This window comes from Chelmon rostratus, chromosome 13, assembly GCF_017976325.1.
Source record: "Chelmon rostratus isolate fCheRos1 chromosome 13, fCheRos1.pri, whole genome shotgun sequence".
Classification (NCBI taxonomy): Eukaryota; Metazoa; Chordata; class Actinopteri; order Chaetodontiformes; family Chaetodontidae; genus Chelmon; species Chelmon rostratus.
In genome coordinates this window covers 22787083-22810408 of record NC_055670.1, presented here as the reverse complement: position 1 = coordinate 22810408, position 23326 = coordinate 22787083, and the positions used below count along the sequence as shown (strand labels likewise).

The window sequence follows — 23326 nt, the reverse complement described above, 5'->3', positions numbered from 1 at the left end:
ACATGAGCCAGTATTTAATTTAACTGCAGCTATTTTGGCCATGCCCACACAATCTCCTGATACCCCTGCGTCTCTTGATGATAGTTCCTCATTCTTTGCTTTTTAATTGTTGATAAATCCTGTGTGCTTATTTAGAGGATTGTGCAGGATTCATTACATTTACAGGATTTATTTCTGTAATGGCCAAGAGTACTATGGCTCTAAAAACTTAAGGGTTGTGCAAGGCTGAATGATTGTTGATTGTTGTATTTGGCTGAATCTGATTCTAATGAGCCTCTCTTATACTTGTTTGTTTTAGAAGTCATCCATACCCAAGGACCACTGGACGGCAGCCTCTACGCCAAAGTTCGCAAAAAGGAGTCTGTCGAAGGAACAGTCACAGCGAATGGCCTCCCACCCACTGCTGTTGAACACGCCCTACCTGCGGTTGACCATGCCTTGTCAGTGAGCAGCGACTCAGGAAACTCTACTGCCTCCATCAAAACTGACCGAACTGATGAAGCGGCATCAGTCCCTCAGACTTCCACAGTGAGCCAGACACATGTTCCTATAGGTGAGGAGCAACCCGCAGTCCATCACCACGCCCCAACTCCACAACAGCCAATCAGTCCTCAAGAAAAACAGGAGCTGGAGCAGCTGCTGAGTGGCTTGGAGGGGCCCATGCATCGACAGGGATACCTGTCCACCCCGACCTCTGCTGTTGGAGGCATGCTTCACTTGGTGCCTGCCCAGGTCCACGTCAATGGGCACAGTAGCATTGATCGTGAGACGGACATTTTAGATGATGAGCTGCCTACAAGTCAAGAAGGCAACAGTGTGGACAGTTTAGGGACATTCTCCTCCACTGATGGTCGGGCTACACCAGCTGATCTTTACTACCAGTCTGAATCAGTCATCAATGGCCAGGACCATGTGCCATACCTGGAGCGCAGTGTCCCAGAAAAGCCTCTGGAAACCGTCCAGCTACAGGTTGGCATATCCAACAAACCTGTCACTTTGACCCAAAGTGATTCAGCCCCATCCTCGGGTAATTACATGGCTACCCAGAATGGCAATTTGTACCGCTCTCAGTCATTTGGTGCAGAGCCAAAATCTATGCCACAAGCTCCCACCCGCACCACCAGTAGCAGGGATGCCGTCCAGCGTGGTCTCAACGTTTGGCAGCAGTTTGGTGTACCTGAGGAGCCAGTAACTGAAGGCCTTACTTTTAGTCCACCTCCTTCTGTAGCAGCGATGCCCAGCCACCACAGCCTCCCCCAGTTCCCTCATCGCCACAGCGCCTCCCAGCAAGAAATTGAGCAATCCATTGAAACCCTGAATCTTCTCATGTTGGACCTGGAACCGGGCCGTTCACTAGTGCCAAAGTCCCAAAGTGCACCACTGCGGGAAAACAGTGTTGTAGTGACCACCCAGCCGTCCTTCTCCCAGAGCCAAACTAGGCCCTCCTACCAGGCTGATGCCGCCATTCATACCCACTTTTCTGGCCCCAAGTCCAGCCTGGCCAGCCACTCATCACCTGCTCAGATGTCACCCGGGAAACCTGGTACACCAGAGCCTGCACCTGTCCAGGGATCTCTGAGTTACACCTCTGAAATGGCTGGAACCAGTCCTTCCTCACAAGCCTCCCCCACTGTAGCTGGTCACATCCAGCTCAAGCCCATCAACACCTACCCACCAAGCACACTGTCCCAGTCTGCAGAGGTCTCTGAGCCCCAGAGAAGCCCTAGTGCTGCCTCAGCATCACCTCAGCCAAGAGATAGTGAGCCAGATGAAGTCTTCAATGTTGAGGGTCTGGTGGCCCAAAGAGTGGCTGGTAAGAACTAATTTAAGTCATTTCACCTTGATTCTAAACTCCAATAATGACCTCAGCACCTTTAATTGACAAAGAATTACCCGTCATCTAGCAGCAGGCTGCACCTTCATAAGTATTTACACGATCTCACAGATTTCTTTAGTCTGCTCAGAACAATAAAATGTTTGCCCAGAAAATCAAAACCAAACTTAAAATCCAATATTACACTGTTCACTAGACCTAGCCTGTCATAGACAAGGGTATTGGCCTTGACCAGTGGCTTGTCCCACAAAGAACAATTGTACGCCTGGAGTGGTACAGTCTGTGGGAATATTGGATTTCAACTTTGGTTTTGCCTGTGGCAACACTTTCATAATTCTCAGCAAACTGTAGACAAATTTTAAAAAATACATTTGAAGATACTGGAAAACAGGTTAAAACAATTTTTGACATCATAACGTTTGTGTTAGGATCACTATGTTGTATTGTTTGCTGTCCCAGTTGTGTGTAATCTCTGTTTTTGTGGCAGCAAATGCAGGACAGAACATTTACTGTACTGTTGATGAGCCATGTACTGTACACACATACTCTTGGAAAACACTGTTCTGCTTTTATCTCATTTCCTGAATGTCACCTCATCAGTCCCCAAACAGGAAGTGCTCTCTTCAGTCCAGCAGGTTGACTGTCCCTAGATAAGCACATCAGACATCCTGCACAGCAGCAAGAAATGGAACAAAGTCAACATAAAGCATTGTGATAGCTGGGCTCTCAGATAACGAATGCCAGAAAGAGGTTTTCTAGAATCAACAGTACGGTTCACTTCACTTTACTGCCATGCAAATGTAGAGTGTTGCAATACTGAATGCTAGTTTCACACCATTAGGAGCTGGAAATGTAGCATACTGTTTGAGTGAAGTAAATGAGTCCCATGTCAGATTGCTTTTTAGTTCCTCTATCATAAAAAAAATCCTAATTTTTATGACTTGTTTGGATACAGTTAAGCCAAAACTGTGTCACTTAACAGAAACCAAGTGTTGATGTCAAACCTTTGATAACAGGCATGAGCATCCTTTAAATAAGTGGAAAATGCAGGTTATCTTCTTGTTCTCTTGTTCTTATGTCATAGGCGGGACTTCACCTTCTTTGTCTTCCTTTTCCTAGTTTTGTCATCATCATTCTTCTTTCTCTCATCATTCATCTGTTTACCCAGAATACTCGGCTCGTGTCCAAAGTGTCATCCCCAGCATGACCTCTTCTCAGTCTGAGCACCGCCGTTCTCACTCCCTGTCGGGTTGGTTCTCCCATCCTGTCTGAAGGAACACTTAAAAACAAAAAAGGACAGGTCCTTTTTTGCAAGTGTTCCTTCGATCCGAGTTCAAGTCTGCACCTGCTTTGCCTTTGAGTGTGTTGCCCTTTGGTTTGCATCTAACAATTTCTATTTTTTGTTCTTGTTTCACTTCCTCTTTCTCTCTTCCACACTTACATTTTCCTCTGGCATCTGGTTTGCGGAGCAGCATCAGCATAATCATCAAACTAACTATTGATTCCTCTCTGGATACTTAACTCACCCTTCATTCCTGTTTGTTCTGAGTTGCTTTTTTCTACCTCAAGGTTAGGGAATTACCGCAACTGTGGCATAGAGAAAAAAACCCAATTGGATAATGTTAAAGTTTCACAAGAACGAGACAGGGGAAGCACAAAGGAGGCTCTGTCCCTTGCCAGGAGAGTGCATGTCACAAGATCCATTTTGCCAAACTCGGCGAACAATACCCAGGCCAGGATACACTGGCCTCATTCAAGACTGCTTTTTTCACTTGCACTATTTTGAAGATTTACAAAGCCACACAAAGGACACCAAATCTAAGAGAAAGACCACAGTCCTAGTTGGAAACATCACTAAAGCTGTATGTGTCCACTGGGAGACAGCGACCACAATGCAGACAGGATTGTTCGGTGTAGGGCCCGAGGGTGTCAGGGGCCAGTCTGGCCTCTTTACCGCAGACAGCAATATCCTTTTTAGTGATGCAGCGCAATGTCGAAGTCAAGTGTTCCAGAGGAGATCTTGGATTATAGAGGAATGAGGTCATATCAGCAGTCATCATGGTTTTTTTATCCTACAAGTAGTATTCACACAAATGTCATAGTAGTCTGATTATAAAGAAACTACCTAATACAATTCCCTCATTGATCTGAAGTGACCTTGCTAAGTGCTTCTCACTCTTACCTTAGACAACCTCTTTCAGTCGCACATGTGGAGACAGTAGTTTCTCTCCCTTAAAGAGAACAAAAAAAGGGATCACCTATCAAGTTTATGTTTTTTGAATCAACCCCATGCTTATCCACACGATGACTGGATTTTAAATAGCTGAGAAATGTCAGTCCTCGAGAATCTCCAGCCATCCCAGCTGGAAGCCATTAGCCGTCGCTAGGGCAACAGCGCAGTGTTTGACAGTACTCTGCTGTAGAGCAGTGCATCGTGGGTACATCTGGTCCTCAGTTTCCAGGCTCGGTGTGATGGTGGGTGTGTTTCTGACTACATGCTTTTCAAAGTTGTCAGTTCCAACATTTTTTGACCAACAACCCTGCCAACAAGCTATTTGAAGCTGGAGGTAAATCCAGGACCCTAACAGATGGCATGACTGGCACTTGTTTATCATTAATTTCTTTCTAAAAACAATACCTGAAGTTCATTGATTTATTAACCATAACTCAATAATGGTAATACAAAACACATAAATGTTTGGAAGATGACTTTGAGGTAACAAAACTTAGAGAAAATCCTTTAAAACACCTCAGATTTTTTACTTATGTGGCAATGGCAGCTTCAACTTCATTCCTAACTATTTAACAGTTCAAATTTTCACAGCTGCTATCGCTAACGTTTCTCCACAGATATTTGGCTGGGATTTTGCTCCACTTCAAAGTGAAGCTGAGTGAAGGGGATATTAATATTTTCACAATTTCCATAACAGTCTGGCTCATGGGGCGTGTCTACGTGTTTTTCCATGTACGGAAAGGTCTGTCAGCGTCAAACTGAGAGAAGCCGTCAGTCACATGTCTGTCACTATCAGCTCAGTTTCTCCATGAGATCATTTCTCATTTAGGTGTGAAAGAAAAGCTCTGAGACATAAACAGTACGACAGCTCCAGGTCCGCCACACATACTCATCCAACTGTTTCAGTGACAGAACTGAAAACCTCAGGAAAGTAGTGCTTTCACAGGATAAGCCGCCTCAGCACAAACACCACAGAATTTATTATCCCCAGTTTCTCCAAACCTATCGCACTTCCCTTCTTTCTCCCATTAACCTTCATCTTGTTCCAGAGTGCAGAGCAGCCAGTGATAGTCTTTCACTTCGGCCAGAATTTCATGCTTTGCTACCTCGACCCGCCAGTCAATGGCATTGCATATTAGCTTAAAGCTCTTAACTCAAATCCTGTTTGTTTTATGCTGGTAGCTTTCTCTCTCTCTCTCTCTCTCTCTCGCTTGTTGGCTCTCTCAGTTCAAACCAGATTAACTGAATGAGCTTACTGGCTGCTTTGAGCTTCAGCCAGGTCTGGCCACATTGACGCATTAGATAACCAACAGTTTGCACAGTGTATCACAAAGTCGTGATCATTTGTGCGAGAGAACATCCCCCTGGCATTCCAAAAAATATTAACTTATTATACTTTCAGCTGATGTTACAATGGATGAACATGACTTTATGTAACATATTTCCAGCGTCACGTTTTTACACTTACAATAGTTTGTGTTTTTTTGTTTAGTTCTTGTGATTAATGGGCTTCAGTTTGATCAGCATTCATTAACCTTGTGTGTGTGTGTGTGTGTGAATGTTAATTTCAAACGTTTTAAGAACTACAGCCTCCTGCAAATCCTTTGCATTGTTTTGCACACGATGGCCTGTGCAGTGAGCATTCACAGTGGCTGACAACCATTAACCTCTGATGGCAGTGATGGAATTGCTGGAGGAAGGCAGTGTAATGGAGCGGCAGTGACCTGCCCTCGCTTCATTTTAACACTCACTCGCGTGTCGTCTCAGGTGTGCAGGCCCGTACAGTGTCCTTGGATGAGCCGACAACTCTGCCTCGCCGCCGCATCACCAGCGAGGGCCAATGCCAGAACAGTCCTGATGATGATCCCTCTCCTGATGTCCCAGTTCGCTCCCCCATCCGCTGTGTTTCTCCAGAGTTTGTCAACGCCATAGCGATGAACCCTGGGGGACGTCCTAAGGAGGTAGAAAGCGCACATTTTGGGACTTTTTCTTCGCATGTTGACATGTATATGTGTTTTTTCATGAGGTTGTTCTCCTCTCCAGAGACACATGCACAGCTACCGCGAGGCCTTTGAGGAGATGGACGGAGGCCCCATCAGTCCTACACCCACAGTTGGTGGTGAGGTGTTTCCCCAAACCCCTGCCTTCCCCATCTCGCCGCAAACCCCTTACTTCAACCTGTGTAAGTTCCCCCTTCGGCTGACAGAGGGCACTGTGGAGCTCAGGCATAGTTACTGTAGATATTCAAAATGATAATGCGATTTATATCAAATGATCACTGAAGGTTGTATTTAAAAATGGTACTATCCTTTCTTAAATTAGTCTTGAGATTTGTGTCCTTATGGAGTATGGCGGGTCGAATACTGTCCATGGGTTTCTGGTAACGAAAGGGATTTTTTATTTCTCTTCTGCACTTTAAAATTTAAACATAAATGGTTATGAATGTCATTCCCTTTTTTTAAGTGGAACGAAGGAAGTGTAGATTATCATGTGATACTGAACTTACTGTAGGAAAAGTCTTGTCAGAACTCTTGACAGTCACTGAAGGTACTTTATCTTGACTTACAATAATTTTTCTCTTTTTGTTCTTCATTTGGTACCACATATTCTGAGTAGTGAACAAATATCCCCACTATTCCCCTCATCTCACTTTCATTCAGATTGTAAATGGGCTGCATTTTCGACGTCCAGTGTCTGAGTGGGAAGGTGCAGCATTCTGGCCTTGTATTGGCTCATCAAAATGCCTGAGTGGCCACGTCTCATGAAGACTGAATCCCTCTTTTCTTACAAGAATGTCTGCAGTCATGTCCAAATGTCAAAAATGGACCAGTGTCCAAAATTCAGTTCTGGCCTGCAACTTGGATCGCGTCATTTTCATCTGTACTTTCTATTCAGCTCGTCTTTTATAGTAAAACTGTTTCACAAAGAGAAATAAGTTGAAGAACATGTTTGTTATTCCATAAAACAGAAAAGCAACAGATACACACACACACACACCCATCACCCCATCCTACCCTCTTTCAGCCTCCTCTCTCACGTACACTCCACACTAAAACAAGAGTCACGTATTAGGTAACGCATCGTTTGCCAACTCTACCAATTACCTCATCCAGTCCTCTTGCCTATCTCCCCCAGGGCACACCCATAAAAGCTAGTCGTAAAAACACACCATATTTTTAACACCCGATCTGTGGCGTAACATCCCCCCTCCCCTCAAAGTGGGAACATTGCGTACACAGTGACACAAAGCAGTAACCTCTTCTGAGATAAACAGAGAATGCTGAATATCCAATTCATCTGAGAAAACAAGTTCCTTCATTGTTTGTTTTTAATGGACCTCAAAATCAGATTATTTTCCCAGCTAAGCAGAAAATAAAGTTAACTGTCATCAGTTAACTGCCATTAGTTTTGCAGTTATTTGCAAAACTTGTTGAAAGTGCATGGTAAACTGATAATGCACGTGGCGCTAGATTTACTTCCCATTGCACAGTCATCTTGAGTAGTGTCCTCAAATCACATTCCCACATGTTTACTTAGCCTGTCCCACACACACCAGCCACGATTAAACGTGCAGCATCTAGGTTGCAAGTACAAAGAATTTATTTGGATTCTTTGGTAAGTGGAGGATGCACGTCTCTCTACCGGAGTTCCACTGTCCCACAACGTCAGCCAGTTGATCCCCAGCCCGTCCCTTCCCTCTGCCCGAGTGACCTTTTACCCATCACTTATCACAGCTCTGCACCGCTTTGGCATGAGAGCCACAAGAGAGCAGCACCGGCAACAACACACACACACACACAGTGAACAAACAGTTCACTTTGTTTGGTTCAAAAAGTAAAGAAACTGCAAGTCTTTTGGTAATAATTGGTGCAACATGTCATACTAGAAGATTACAGAGTCTACGGTCATGCTAGGGGCTGTGTCAGGTTCTGTTGGAAATGCAAATGTCAACATGCCAACATGCTCATGTTAATTAGACAAAAAGTTAACGATGTTTACCATCTTAGTTTAGCATGTTAGCATGCTAACATTTAATACTTAGCAGTAAACATGAGGTACAACTGAGGCTGATGGGAAAGACATTAGCAATCCACCCAGGCCTTGTTGATATATTTCACATATCTGAACCAAAGTGGTGGACCACCTGACCAATATCCCATCCCTAGAGCCATACAGCTAGCATGACTAACAACAGGGAACAACATGCAGTGGAGCTTGACATAGTCAGAAATGAACCACATGCAGACTCAAACACACATCTACAGACTCATACATACATGTTTAACACAGACATGTAATTATCGCAAACTTCCACTGTCTTAGCAGCTGCTGCTCTCTATGTTGCTGTTGTCATCTGTGTTTGGGTTCCTGTTGCTGCCTTGTTTCACCGCAACCAGCACCCTGCTTGCCCTCCCCCGACAGTCTTAATTACCCAGTCATTCATGTATTGTCCTTTGAAAATTGTGCTAGCAATGTGTTTGTTATCACAAGAGGCTTTTTTCCCTCCACATGATTGTTTGTGTTTACGCTGGAGGGGAATAAAGGAGTAGTTGGCACTCTAAAGGAAGACTAGATGTGTGAGACAGATGCATGAAGTGGAAAGATTTACATCAAACAGGTCTAAATATGATTAAGGCTCTAGGGGCGACACTCTACTCCTCATCTTTCCCTCCGGTGTTAATGTAGCAGAGACTGTGTCAAAATTCCTGCTTTTTTCATGGACACTGTTAACTTTGTGGCAACATTTGATTCAAAACTCCAGTCTGTAAATGCAACAGATTAAGTGAGGAATGGCATTTGTACCATTCTCCTGTCACATGATGAGTTCCTGGGGAAGCCTTTATGAATTCAGTTTGACCCGGCTCTGCTTTGATGTCAGCCTGTTTGACACACCTTATTCTGCCAGTGGTGGAGTGAGATGGCGTCACACAATGTTTGTCACATTGTGATTGGTCACATGCATGTTTTGCCCCATCAGAGCATGAGCGCACCCTTTTGAACATGCTGCTCTTGTGCATTAACCTGTGTTGATGCGTATCTATGTATTGTCTTGACAGCTATTTATCTGTATATTTGTGTATGATTATCATGACTGAAGGTCAACTTTAAACTGCCATTAGAAAGTACAGCATGTCATGTGGAAATTAAGTGTCTATCATGACATTGTGAACTTTTGTTGTGTTTATACACACTGGCATGATATTCTAATTTACTGATAACTCATTGTTAGACTGTGACAACAGGTAGCGGCTGTCAAGATGTCTCCGCTGTGTGATGCTGTGTAGTGATAACTGTCCCATTCTCTGCAGGTCGGTCCCCTCCTGGTCTTGCCAAGACTCCACTGTCGGCCCTGGGTTTGAAGCCCCACAACCCAGCAGAAATCCTCCTCAATCAAACAGGCTCAGGTTGGTTGTAGCACTCACTTCGCTAGAATCACGACCGTTGGTGGACACTCTGGCAACTGAGACATGGAGATGATAACTACTCCAAAACTGAAAGTTATGTGGCAATATATATCAGCTGAGAAACACAAAAATGACAGATTAAGCATTAAAGTTGGATTCATCTTCAAAGCTTTACAACTAGCAGCTCAAAATACGCTTTCTTTGTGCAACTGAAGGCTAAATGAGCTCTCAGCTCTATTCCTCATGAACTGAGTTCCTTTTACATCCCCTGTCATACACAAACTCTCTATTAACACCAAATGAGTATAGCAACATTCTTTCCAACTCCCTTGCTGTACCTCTGTTCCTTTACATTATTCTGTTTCTCTGAATTATCTCCAATGATGCTCTACAGATGATGAGAACAGTGAGGGTGAGGAAGGTAAGTGCGCTGCTACAATGCCACAGGTCATCATCGACATTCAAGGTTTTAAAATCCTTCACCTCATTTCTTTTCTACCTATTGGTCAGATGCAGTCCACCTACATATCACGTGTGGCAAAACCATTTCCATTTTCATTTGTTGCTGGAAAAGTCACAACCACTCTCACGGTATCATACGCTAGTCCGTTCACAGTCATCTGTTTTCACAGTTTTCTTCCCTTTTTTTTGTATATATACACAACTACAATGCTACAAGGCTAAAGAGAATAAGGAATACACACAGAAAAGCAAAAGTGAAGTAAATGCTTGGCTTTCTTCTGTCACATGCAGCACCAAGAAGCTATGTAGAGTCTGTGGCGAGGTCGGCAGTGGTAGGCGGACAGCAGCCCCCGTCACCTCAGAGCCTTAGCCCACCAGGAGAGACTACAGGCCAACAGAGAAGTCCTAGTCCCTCCACCCACATACTGAACCCACCTTTGTCCAGCAGCAGCCCCATCCAGAACTCACAGGGGTGAGTCAAAAACCAAGGCCAGATCTTAGACTAGGTTTTGCAAGGACAGACCCTGTCAGTCACTAATTTTTGTAATTATTATTAACTTGTTCTTCTCTTAAGGTTAAAGCTTTTTAGTCTGAAAAGTCATGCATCCAAAGAAACAGTTTGAGGAAGTGCACAAAATCTTCAGATGGTTAATAAACTTTCCAATTCTCTTCCAGTGATCACCCCTTAGCAGAGAGCAGCGCTAGCACTCCGTCCCAACCCACTACTGATTCAGGCTTCCGCTCCCAGGCTACAGAGAGCGCCTACCCCACTCCCACCCCGTCATACCAAGCCCTGAATACCCCCACTTCTTCCTACCTAGATTCCAGCTCTCCGGCCTCTTCATACCTTGGCACTACTACCCCTACACTGTCCTACCTTGGCCCCAACACACTACTGGGGACCTGTGTGAACGCAGATCCCAGCCCGGCCACCTCAGAACCCAGCCCGCTCACCTCAGAACCCTCCCAAACAATACTCAGTCATGGAAGTCCCCATGCACAGCACCGGACCAACATCATTGGCCACCCCACCTACCATCCACCCATCCTCCAGCAGCGCTCAAGTGCTAATCAGGATGGTTCCATCGTGGGTCAGCAAACATCACCAGCTAATGGCTACGATGTAGGTCTCAGTGGTAGTCCCATCCTTGGTCGTCGTCTGTCTCAGGGAGCTCAGGGCAGCCCAGTCCTCAGCAGACAGGCCTCTTTAGGACAGGGGTCCCAGCGGAGCCCGGTCCTAAGCAGACAGCCGTCCCTGGGCCAGCCCATGCAGAGCAGCCCCGTGCTCAGCCGACAGCCATCTATCACTCACCCCCAAGGAAGTCCAGTTTTGGGTCGTCACCCATCTGTATCGCAGGTATCCCAGAGAAGCCCCAGCTTGGACCGTCATCCCATGCACAGTGGTTACACCACCCCAGATGAGAGACATGGGAACCTGTCAAGACAGAGCAGCTCCTCAGGCTACCAGGGACCACCCACTCCCTCCTTCCCCATCTCGCCTGCGGGGTACCAGGATGGGGGGATGCTGGGAATGGGCACAGGGTTCCGACAGGGCAGCCCGGCCCCTAGTTTCCAGCCACAGCTTCCGGAGAAGAGGCGCATGTCGAGTGGTGACAGGCCCAATGGGGCACTGTCGTATGGCACGCTGAATGGGAAGATAATTTCCCCAGCGAGTGGAGGAAGCGCTCCCAGCTACTTCCACACCCTCTCTGACTTCTCAAGGTTCAATATGCCCGGTAAGGACGCACATTATCTGGAGTGACATGAAAGCAGATTTTTGAGTTCTTCTCTGTTGCTTCATTCTCCCCCTTTCTGAAACAGCCCGATCCAGGCAATAGCAACAGAGTGGCTTACTGCCCGATGTGTTGGCAGTCATTCTCTGCTTGTGTTGTGCTTTTCGTCCATTCTAAGTACAACAGCCTCTTACATACAGGCAGGCAGCTAAAGCTTGGCATACTAAGCATACTAATCAGAGGTAAACTCAATACAGCTATGCCCAACAGTAAATAAGTTGAGTGCATATTAGAGCTTTACGGCATGTCTCCAGCGATGTGTATTGCTGATGTGCTGTATTGTGGTACTTCGGCTGATTCATTTCGTACGTATTTCAGCAAACACAGCCTATCTTGGGCTATACAGACTGATGTGGGGCACTTCTGTGACATTCTCTTTGTTTGCCTTGCAGATGGAAGCCATGAGAGCAGGCTGAATGTCAAGTTTGTCCAAGACACGTCCAAGTTCTGGTACAAGCCAGAAATTTCCAGGGAGCAAGGTAAGCTGCTGAAAGACCTTTTCCTTAACTGACCTTCAGACGGTAGTAGCAGCGTAACAATGCTTGCCCTTTTCTTCCTCTTTGTGTTTGAGCAAATGTATGTCCAAGTGGGTGTGGCTATTTTTCAAGCTTTTTAAAATCCTGCTGGTGCCAGGCTCCATGAGTGTTTGTACTCGTATTTTGAGACTATATTCAAAGACTCACTCCTTTCATGTCTTTAAGGTGTAGCTTAAACATTTGTAGCATGCAATAGTAATTGCAAGTGACAGAGGTAGACAGCTAACCTCGCTAGCGAGAACTGTGACAGGAAGATTTGGCAATATTTGGGCAAAAATGATTGTTTGCAACATACAGAGCATAATATTAGACAGCGGAGAAGGGGGTTATGTTACAGGTGTGGTTTTAAAGGTTTGTGATGGATTTGGTTTGGATGTTCTGGTACTCTTTTTAAAGTGGAACAAGGCCACCATTGTTTCTGGTGCAGTATATTACAAAGCATTTAAAATGTGTTTGGGACGATTGAACTCTTGTTATTTAGTATGTCTGATGTGCAAACCACAAAATTAATACAGGTTTTTAATCCCCATGCTTTTTATTCTTATTTTACGTATTTATCTTGAATGCTTTTGTTACGTTTTAAGTCATGGCGTCAGATTTCACACAAATAAGCCCTAACATGGTGGCTTTTGATACATGCACATACATAAAATGCACACATGCATGTACCAGTGTGCACACATCTCTGCACTTCTGGTTGTGAGGTCAGTGGCTGTTTGCTGCCCATCTGCATTTGCTCATAGCCCATATTGGATTATATCATGTTAAATACAAGCACATGCTCAATTGCAATGACATCACACACACACATAGTTTATACTTAGTGCCCTGCACTCCCCCAAGAAAAGCCACAGCATATGTAAAGAATTAGGGAACATCTGCATGTGGTGCTCATCTCATCCATCTTCCTTCCTTAAACTATCACATGTGGCATTGAACTAAATAGTGAAGTAATGGATGTAAAGTCCTTCTCCTTGAACAATGGCATGTCTACAAAAAGTGTCATGTTAAAAGTTGTAGTTTAATGAAATGCAGACTGACAGCAGTGTTTCAAACAAAGGGTCAAGACTCGATTTCCTCCTTTGCATTTGGTTGTTCTTCAGCTTTTTGCTTCCTTTTTATTTTTAGTTCAACTTGATCCTTTAATGACTTCCTCTGACCCCCTAGTCTGTCACCCAAATTTAGCCAGTGCTGCATAAAAGGCTTTTCCTTTGCCAGCTTCCCCAGCGTACACAGCTTGTTGACGATCCTGGGATGCATGTATCTTGTCCTGTTTTAACTCTGACCTGCAGATGCAATTCAGCTCTAAGATAACTCAAATAGCAACAGCCTCATTAGTGGTCAGTCAGCTTGTACTTACTTTACTTGCTAAGATGCTTATAAATAGTAGAATTCATACATTTAGCAGGTATGAGGCCTACCATGTTCACGATCGTAGTTTTGCGTGTTAGCATACTAACATTTTCTCCTTGGCATTAAACACGTACAGCTGAGGCTGATGGGAATGTTGCTACTTGTGGGTGCTGGACAAACTAAAATTTTGGCTCGATTGTGCTCGATGAAAAATTGAATGATGGAGATATTTCACTTAAAAATCAAATGAGCCTCACAGTTAATGTTCTGATGGTGGGAAACAACTGAACGTCCGCTGTGTTCCAGCTATCGGCCTGCTGAGAGAGAGGGAGCCTGGAGCCTTTGTTATCCGGGACAGCCACTCGTTCAGGGGGGCTTACGGCCTGGCTATGAAGGTGGCCTCTCCTCCGCCCTCAGTGCATCAGAACAAGAAAGGTAGGCGGCAGGATGGTGCTTCGCGTGAATGGCTATTCCAAAGCAGTTACTAAATGCAACAACTATTTACTCTGGTTACTCCAGTGTTTTTGTTGCTCTTCTTTCTCCCTATTTCGGTCTTCGGTCAGGGTGGAGACAGAATTAAAGTTAATATCTTAATACCAAAGATATGAGGTGATGTCTCCATGGTAATCAGCTGTGTATTACCTCGACTCGCTCACCCCTCTCCCACTCTTCTGTTGCAGGTGACATCACCAACGAGCTGGTGAGGCACTTCCTGATTGAGAGCAGCCCCAAAGGAGTGAAGCTGAAGGGCTGTCCCAACGAGCCTTACTTTGGTAAGTGGAAGCCTGCTGCCCTCACACGTACACTGACAGCTTAGCCGAGACGTAAAGGGTTGGGAGGAAGAGTCAAACACAAGTGCTGGCTGTCGCTGTGTCCCTGTCAAAGATCTGCGCCCCTGTCCAACCTCTTGAACGTGTAATCCTACTGTAATTATAGTATTGACTGAAATGATCTAACTCATGTTCTCCCTACTAATTACACTGCGAGGCTGTATGACGTGTGTGTCTGAGTGTGTGCGTGTACTGAGAGACAGAGCTCCTCTGCCAAATCCAAAATGGGGCAAGCTGTGAACTTTCGTCTTGCCTCCTCTTCCTCTCCCGTCTTCGACCCATAACTCAGTTCATCATCCTCTTCCTTGCGCGCAGCTGCTGTTTGTATTTATTTGATGTTACGACTACTAATCCCAAAAGAATGATGGAGTGTGTTTTTTCTACATTGCTAAGAGTTTATTTTTCTCATCATTTTTAAATCCAACAAGCCACATTTAACTGGATCCATCCTGTAGCTCAAAAGACAAATTATGGGAAGTGACAGAAATAGGACCAGAAGTGTCATCATGAAGTTATTAAAGGAAACTGCCTCGACTTTTGGACTGAGGTGTTAGAAAAACATGATGTTACCAGATTCCTGTGGCCCGCTCTCTGCTTGGTGATGTTGGTTGAGTTGCATTGTGGGTAACGTAGGCGACATGTTTTTGAGACTGCATGGAATAAAAGCAGACAATATCCCTGGTTCTGCTGCATCAATTTGAATCCTTTTTTAGTGTCAATGCTGAATCAGCGAAGTACTCTTTTAATGACATAGCTTTGCTAGCTACAGTAGATAGATTTTCGTAGTGGAAACTAATTTACTTCAGTGTACAGTGCATCATGGCCAATAATCAATAAAAGACAGTGGGTTATTTTACACAACACACCACTACTGGAACAACATTTCCTAAAATAAACTGTTGTCACAAGAAAGCACCAACGATTTAAAGCAATGCTGAAAAATTGCTGCAAGCACAGCAGGAACAAGGACAGCAGGAGTTCGCTCTCAGACTCCAGAGATGAGAATGAATTTCAAGAAAGGTTAAAGAAAGACAAATGTTTGTTTCTCTCTGTTCAACAGGCTGTTTGTCTGCCTTGGTCTACCAACACGCTATCACACCGCTGGCCCTACCCTGCAAACTGCTCATCCCTACAACAGGTCTGTGCAATCCAAACGTGTGTTCAGTGACATCTGTGCATTCCCTGAGTTCATTTCTGATCACATTATGTTAAACGTTCGACCTACTGGGATCTGTGTTGAAAAGTAAGAACACGAGGACCTGGATCACAACGTGCAGGCTGTGACGAATGAAATAAGTCAAGTATGTTTACTATTAAACAAAAAAACATCCGTAAGGAGCTATAATATGACCCACCTGCCCCACATTTTAAACATTGTTCCAGGCATTTCCGTCTGTGAATATTTATGTTGCTAAGTCTGATTTAAACTTGATTACTATAAAGGTTTCTTCATTGCAGGTACAGTACAAAAGTGGTGAGACTGGAAGCTATAATTAACATAGTAATGGAAATGATGATGAACCCCTGCAGCCACTCCAACTAAAAAAACTGAACTTAATGCCAAAACTGGTAACTTTCCTCCTCTTTTATGTAGATCTCATCGAAGAAGTGCCAGAAGTGGCGACAACAAATCCACTGGCTGAAAGACTGAAACAAGGAGCAGGTAAAACATCAACTCACTCTCATTCATTTTCATTGTTTAAAGCAGTCCTATGACAGCCAACGCAGCTGTGAGATTCTAAGACATGAAGGACAACATCATTAATGCGTCCTGAATCATCCGAGTCACTTATTCTGACAACATGACATCCTTGTTATCCCAGTGCAGAGGGCCCCTGCTGATTCCCATGGTAAACCCTGTGCACTTTTATTTGGAAACCTACATCCGGAATGTGCATCTCTGTCTGTTTGTTGTTTGTCTTTGTATGTCGTAACCTGCACAAATGATGACAGTTTATTAATGGGCCCCTGTAACCAAATTCCTTGAGATGTTCTGAGATTTTCTGTTAACATTAGCATCCAGCTTCTTGTCCATAACAGGCAGAATGTTTTATGTGGAATGATTTGGATGGATTTGTTTCTGAAACTTTGCTCCAGACAGCATGAAAAACAATGTTTTTTGCATGAACATGACAAAACAGGCATCAAAAACATTTTGAACAGGATTAAATTAGAATAAATACAGTTCAAGTTACATTGTCCATTTGAAATTTCCTTGTCTTGATGTGACTGGGACACCTGCCTCTCTTCCCAGCATGCAATGTGCTCTACATCAACTCAGTGGAGATGGAGTCCCTGACAGGCCCTCAGGCAGTTGCCAAGGCCATATCTGAGACACTGGCTGCAGCTTCTCCACCTACTGCCACCGTTGTGCACTTCAAGGTGTCTTCACAAGGCATCACGCTGACTGACAACCAGAGGAAGTAAGTCTGCAAACCACCCATCCGGTGTTTAACGGCACCTTGAAATGTTTGAAAGATGCCTCATAAGAAAAACACTGCATGACATCTGGAGACTTTGCTGCAGACAGAGTTTGATGCCTGAACACGTTTGTTTTTGAAAGGCAAGCGTAAACCTGAGCCACTGCACACAGTCAGAAGCAATAAATAATCGCTAACACAGGATTAAAGGATGAAGGTCTTCTTTACTACAGCGTTTCAATCAAGAACACAGTTTTGCTTCGCGAACGGTGCCAGGATGAATAAAACATTCACCCAAACCACACTTGGAAAACCGCTGAACCGACAAATCGGATGATTGAATCTTATCACAGACATATTGGTATCTGCGTAAAGTTTGGTTGACAAGTAAATAGAAATTGCAGTTAAGATATATTTGTACTAAACAGTGTCAACAGCTATTGGCTAATATGCCAGTACAGATTTTTTAAAAACCATTTAAAGTAGAGGATTTGTACACGCACCCTGACCCACCTAAAATAGAGAGCACTTAGCGTTATTATAAATGGTCACATTAGGCGTATTAAAGTTCAAGGAAAATAAACCAAAGTTTGATCATCGCCGGTTCAACAAACATTTTACCTAATAGTCTACATTGAGTTTCAGTAAGTTTAAAGTTCATATTGATCTACTACACTCATTAATCAATGGCTGTGATCAGGTACTTACTGTAAATCCTCTGCCACTCCACACAATGTACATACTTTTTTTAACTTATGTATTCGGTCGTTCCTGTAATCTGTATTTTGGTCTGCTGCTTTTCCAGGCTTTTCTTCCGACGCCACTATCCTAGCAACACTGTCACGTTCTGCGATACTGACCCTCAGGACAGAAAGTGAGTACACACACACACATGAAAATCATTTCTTAAAATATCACTCAGGATTTGCTTTAGATGCTCCTCACATGCAAAATTACTCATCACTTCCAAGATACTATAAATATCAGGAGAAGGTCCAGCGTCTTATTATATATTATTGATTGTGGGAATTCTGCGTTTCACCTTCTAACCTGAAAATACAACAGCAAGTCCAGTGAAATATTAACACACGCTATTTTCAAAAATTTACAGGTGGAACAAGCCTGAGGGAGGCACAGCCAAGTAAGTGTTAATGATTCTACTGTTGATCTGGCATTTCTCCTGAACAGGGGGAAGAGGGGTTATGTGATTGTCTAGCAAGAGGGCTAGGTTTCCCATGTACCTAAATGGCATTTTTAGGACCCAAATGTTGTCTAGTTTAGAATTTTTCATGTTTTCAAGGTCAACTAATGGCAGATTGGGTTTATTTGGTGCCATCTCAAACTGATGTCCATATGAGTGTCAAAAAAACACTCTTAAACCAGCAAACAAAGACAAATCAAGCCACTTTTTCATATAATTTTGGCACCAGGAATCAAATACAAAGGTCATTGACATGCTACAACCACTCGAGCAACTCAAGCAAAAGCAGGTAAATAACAAATCTTGGGCTCAGAACAATGTAACTGCTGCTATTTTGTTTTGCAATAGTTTTCTGCTATTGCAGAACTGTAAGGTCAACTGTATATATCAACTGTAAGGTTGATATAAGAGAATACATTTGTATTCGGCAGAACTTCACAAGACAAAACAGGTTCCAAAATATGGTTTAAGCCTCCAGAAAATCAGTTTAGCTGCTCGCTTATAACAGGCATCTTTATATAGTTCACCTCATGGATGTGGGGGATGAGTGACACTTTATAGGGGGTCAGCAGAGCCGACTCTCAACTTGCCAGTGAGGGTCTTGTCTTCTCCTACAATCGCCTTGAGCATGTTGCTCCTGAACAGGTTGACTGATGTCTCACATGCATGAGTGCACATCACGTAAGCCAAGCCCTCCAGCTGCTCCTGCACCCCTGGCCTCACCTGCCACTCATCATCCAGCTGACTGTACAAAGACTGATGGGATAATTGCTACATTTGTTCTCTCCATATCTTGAAGAGTAAGGTCGAGGTTCTGTCGATCACACAACTTGATGAGGTTGAGCAGAGCCTCAGGTGTGAGCTGCACTTCCTAATCCTCGATGAAGCACTCCAGCAGCGGCCACTCCAGACCTTTGCAGACAGTTTTGAGGCAGCAGAGGGACTTGGAGTACACCTTTCCATTTAGCACACTCTGTAGCCAGCCACTTGTGATCAGTTTAGCCTTGCTTAAAGTCAAATATATGCATAGTTATGACAAGCGACATGCATACCTGCTCCGTATCCAGATGCAGGACACACAGAGCACTTGGTCGTCCTCAGCAGGAGGAATGAAGAAAGCATTTGCAGGGAACTTGGGGCCCACTCTGATGCCAGTGTTTACTAGAGTAAGGGTCTCTGGTCGAGTGTCAGATGTTGGTCCATGGTTTAATCATATTTAGGAAATGTCCGCTGTAGGACTTGATCGCTGTCAACAATTTGCTCCTTTAACAGACTCTTTCACCACACTGAAGGCTGCATAATGTGCTGCAGTCTTCTCAGCTTGGTCTTTGTCTTCCTTCTTCATCTTGCAGACATGGTGGAAGTAGTCAATGCTGAAGTTGTGTCTACCAGGTCTTGTGGTATTGAGCCTCTTTTGCAAAGAGGTCTTCACCCTTTACTTTACAAAGCAGACTTGTTTTTCTGGGAGTGTCAGCCAAGGACACACTTCCATGCTGGCTCTTTGTTTGATGTTGGTAACTTGATTGTTTTCTTGGTTTTCACTTCACAGAAAAGGAAACCTTTAGGAAAAAGATAACGTGGTGCTGCTTGTGCAGTTTTCAGTGTTTGAGAAGAATACTTCGAAACAAAATAGCAAAAATCAAATCATTCTGAACCTAAATGTTGTTATCTGCTCGTTTTTCAGTTTTTGTGGACATACAATCACTAAAGAGTGGTCTGTGTATATTATCTGTTTCAGGATAAGTGAACCCATTAGTTGACCTTGGCAACATGAAAAAATCTTACATCATTCGGGTCTATGAAGCACGTGATTCAGAGGAGTGTATTTGGATTTGTAGCCTCAAGGTGCCATACAGTCTAATTACATTTGTCTTTGTCAAGTAGACGACGGCACCGAGGTTTTAACAAGTAAAATGGAAGAAAAGCAGCACAGCTGAAAATCAAGTTTTGGGGTCCTCCAATATGAATTTTAATTTACTTCCACAGAAAATCCTCCCGTCACGCGTCAAAGCTACAAATCGCATTCACTACAGCTCGGCTTCTTTACATCTGTAGTCTTCATAGATACTTTAAATTTAAATTTTTACGCTCCTGATGGTAAAAAAATCACTTCATCAGACGAGATTTTGTTTTAAAAAGAATTTTTCAAATTGTAGCTCATGAAAAAAGGTAATGGTAAATTAAAGTTTTTACTTTCAATGCATTTAAATAAAAATAAATCTCTGACTTTGTCTCTCCAGGCTGTTTGGGTTTGTGGCGCGGAAGCAGGGAAGCACAACCGACAACGTCAGCCACCTCTTCGCTGAGATGGACCCTGACCAGCCTGCCAACGCCATCGTCAACTTCGTGTTGAAGATGATCGGCTCGCAGAAACGATGAGAGCTGACAGCGAACCCTGGCGCTTTTTCTAATGCCTTTGGTTATTTTCTGCCCTTTTAACCACAGACACTTGCTTTCTGTTTCGGACGATTGAGCATTGGGTTTTTACACGTCACCTTATTTTTCCTGCTTTTACTTTTACGTGTGTGTGTGTTTGCGAATGTGAGCGGATGACAGCGAGAGTGTGCGGCGTGTTTGTGCGTGCGTGCCGCTTGCATGCATGCGCTTTTCTTCTTGGACGGACTCGAGAATGGACCAGAGGAAGTGCAGGATGGGGGCGTGGCTGTGTGTGGCAATGGGATGGGAGGCAATTTTATCTCCCAGGCAGGGTAGCACATGAACAGGAAGGGGGAATGACATTGTGTGTGTGCAAATGTTATTTTTTAGCGATTGTTTCATTTTTATTTTTTTAAAGAAGAAGTCAAGTTGTGTGATGTAAAAGTGGATTGTAAATCTATCAGGCTTTTGACTGGTCAACCAAAGATTTTAAAAAAGTAGTCAGGGCGTGTATAGTGTGCCACCGTCGGAGGGTCGGAAGTATTCTTTTGTAAAACAAATATGGCTGCTTAATCAAAAATACTGAACTGTTTCTCTCTGTATGTACTGATACTGTAGGTCAATTCTGCACCGTTGCCGTCTTGCAAACAGCGTTTCCGGACATTTTTGCAGCTGGTGAGGTCTGTGTAAATATTCTAGGTTGCTTTATGAGTAGGACTCTTCTAGATGACATTTGGTGCCTGACTTTCTTTTGTAATGCAGAGCTTTTTAAAGAAGAACATCAAACTCTTCCAGGCCGTCTTAAATATGCAAATAGCCAAGCTTGGAAATAAGGTTGTTCGATGCAGTGGTGTCGCTAAAGATGCAACAGATGTTATTCCTCTGAAGTGCAGCTAGCGTCTGACGATAAGTGCTAAACTCGGTGCATCCGTAATATCCACGTGAACACAGGAAAGCATCGGTAAGACGGCCATGATTCATTGCATCCACACAAACTCGATTGTTTTGGTCAGACAAGCAAAGAGGGCGATTTGCTTCCTATCTGCGCAGCACATAGCCACACTACAGGGCCTGGAGTTGTTCTGCGAGGACGGCCTTTATAGAAAAGTGTCGTCCTGCTACACTGCTCTTCAGTTTTCTGTTAATAGAAAGAAGCTCTTTGCATCAGCCGGCCAAAACTGTTAACACTCACACCCTACCCAAAAGTAAGCTATACATATAAATATACATATAGAGATATATATATATAAAAAACTTCCAAACAGTGACTTAAGATATTTATTTTTTTGCTTTGTTGCTCTATGTTATCTTGTATACATGTATTATAAAGTATACATCGAGATTACTGAAAGCGAGAAGAAAAGATTGCTTTTTATTTTGGCTAAAGTCGAGTGTGCTGACATATATAAGGTGTAAAGTGTGTGCATTTAGAAGTGTATCACTGTTGTTTTTGAATGTTTTTTCACAGCATTACTTCCTTTTTTTTAACATTCTTGTTTTCTTGGGGAGGGTTTTTTTTTTTTAAGAGAGGGGAAATATTTTGTATGAAAGACTGTTGTTGTGACTAAAGTCCAAATTTGAGTTATCCTAAAGTGACGCAGACGCAATTGTTTAATTAACTTAAACCTGCCTAGAAAATACATTGTCCAAGTTTAGCACTTAAATGTTGAAGTATTATTAGTGTGTTTCTACATGTCAAAAGAGAAGATGTGGACATTGAGCCATCTCATGTCATCACTGCATGTGTGGAGGCGGGACTTACCAGCTCCCCTCCATTGTGTTTCGCAGTGCACCTCAGCAGGGAGCTGGGCTTGTTCATGGAAAACTAGTCAGTTCAATAGTAGCTGCTGCCCTCATGTGGTCTCAAAATATCATTACAGAGGAGCCACTTTTATCCCGATGCAGTGTTTTAGCTGTGGCACAGCAAAAAACAAGTGAATGTTTATTTGATCACTGAGAAAATAAACTGAAACAGCCTTAATTTTAATGTTGAGTCGTGTGCTAATCATCCTAGCAAATGAGTTCAAGGACTGAATAGATTACAACCCCCCTCCTGTATGCCTGATGCTCTAGGATCAGTTGGCAGCATGATTATTAACTAATTAAATAAGGGTTAGTTTGGGGGCCTGCATTGGCTCCAATATATGTCTTCAAAAACTGAAAATACAGCACTTACAGGGCTTTTATATCTGACTAGAATGTTCCATTATTTATTAGCAAAAGCCTGCATGCTCGAGTCAAGTTGTTATCTTAACACTGCTGACTGTAATCTGTACACAGTATCCTCAAGTCTTACTCAACCCAGCCCTTTCAGAAAGACGCCCACAGATAGGTCTCATCAGGTTTTGATTTGACTCGGCTGATGAGACAGAAGAATCTGTGTTTGTGCCTACAAAATGCTTGTTGAGAAAAGAGGACGCGCTCTCCTTTAAACTGAATGTTCGCCATTTGTTTGCCAGGATGGAAACTCCAGTGGCGTCTGCCCACTCTGACAGATCAGTCTGGACTGTAGAATGTGTGTGAATGAGCTACTATGCCTGTATAGAGCTTTTTGTCATTTTTGATTTGCTACGATGTATGGCTTTTACTATTTCTGATGAAAAAAAAACACATTAAAAAGCAGTACAAATCAAAATGTATGCAAATCAGTCTCTTTGTCAAACACGTAATGTGGTTTTGATGTTACACTAACTTTAAATTAGAGGTTTGAGTTAGTTATTAGTTTGTTTTGTGTGCCACAGTTCCTCTCATCTGAAGCCTTACTTTAGAAAAATAATCAGGACGCTAACTAACCACTGCTACAACTTTTCACAGGCTGGTTTCAGACACATCAGCACATGATTTGGTGATTTGTTTTGGAGTAACACATGTGCCACCATGTTC

At 43.5% G+C, this 23326-nt stretch overlaps 1 protein-coding gene across 5 annotated transcripts in view; it reads left to right on the top strand.

Moving 5' to 3' along the window:
- The window catches only part of tns1b (tensin 1b), a 146989-nt gene extending 123911 nt beyond the window's left edge, over positions 1-23078 (top strand). For 4 of the 5 annotated variants that reach the window (XM_041951270.1, XM_041951268.1, XM_041951267.1 and 1 more), the window contains 15 exons: positions 299-1813; positions 5835-6028; positions 6111-6249; positions 9377-9472; positions 10226-10406; positions 10610-11670; positions 12120-12206; positions 13923-14051; positions 14297-14389; positions 15507-15584; positions 16041-16109; positions 16701-16869; positions 17672-17740; positions 17978-18007; positions 20308-23078. In XM_041951270.1, coding sequence (XP_041807204.1) covers positions 299-1813; positions 5835-6028; positions 6111-6249; positions 9377-9472; positions 10226-10406; positions 10610-11670; positions 12120-12206; positions 13923-14051; positions 14297-14389; positions 15507-15584; positions 16041-16109; positions 16701-16869; positions 17672-17740; positions 17978-18007; positions 20308-20446 — 4049 coding nt within the window. In that variant the 3' untranslated portion in view covers positions 20447-23078. The remainder of the gene's footprint in view (positions 1-298; positions 1814-5834; positions 6029-6110; positions 6250-9376; positions 9473-10225; positions 10407-10609; positions 11671-12119; positions 12207-13922; positions 14052-14296; positions 14390-15506; positions 15585-16040; positions 16110-16700; positions 16870-17671; positions 17741-17977; positions 18008-20307) is intronic. The other variant, XM_041951269.1, reaches the window with a different exon arrangement.
- The last annotated feature ends 248 nt before the right edge of the window (positions 23079-23326 follow it).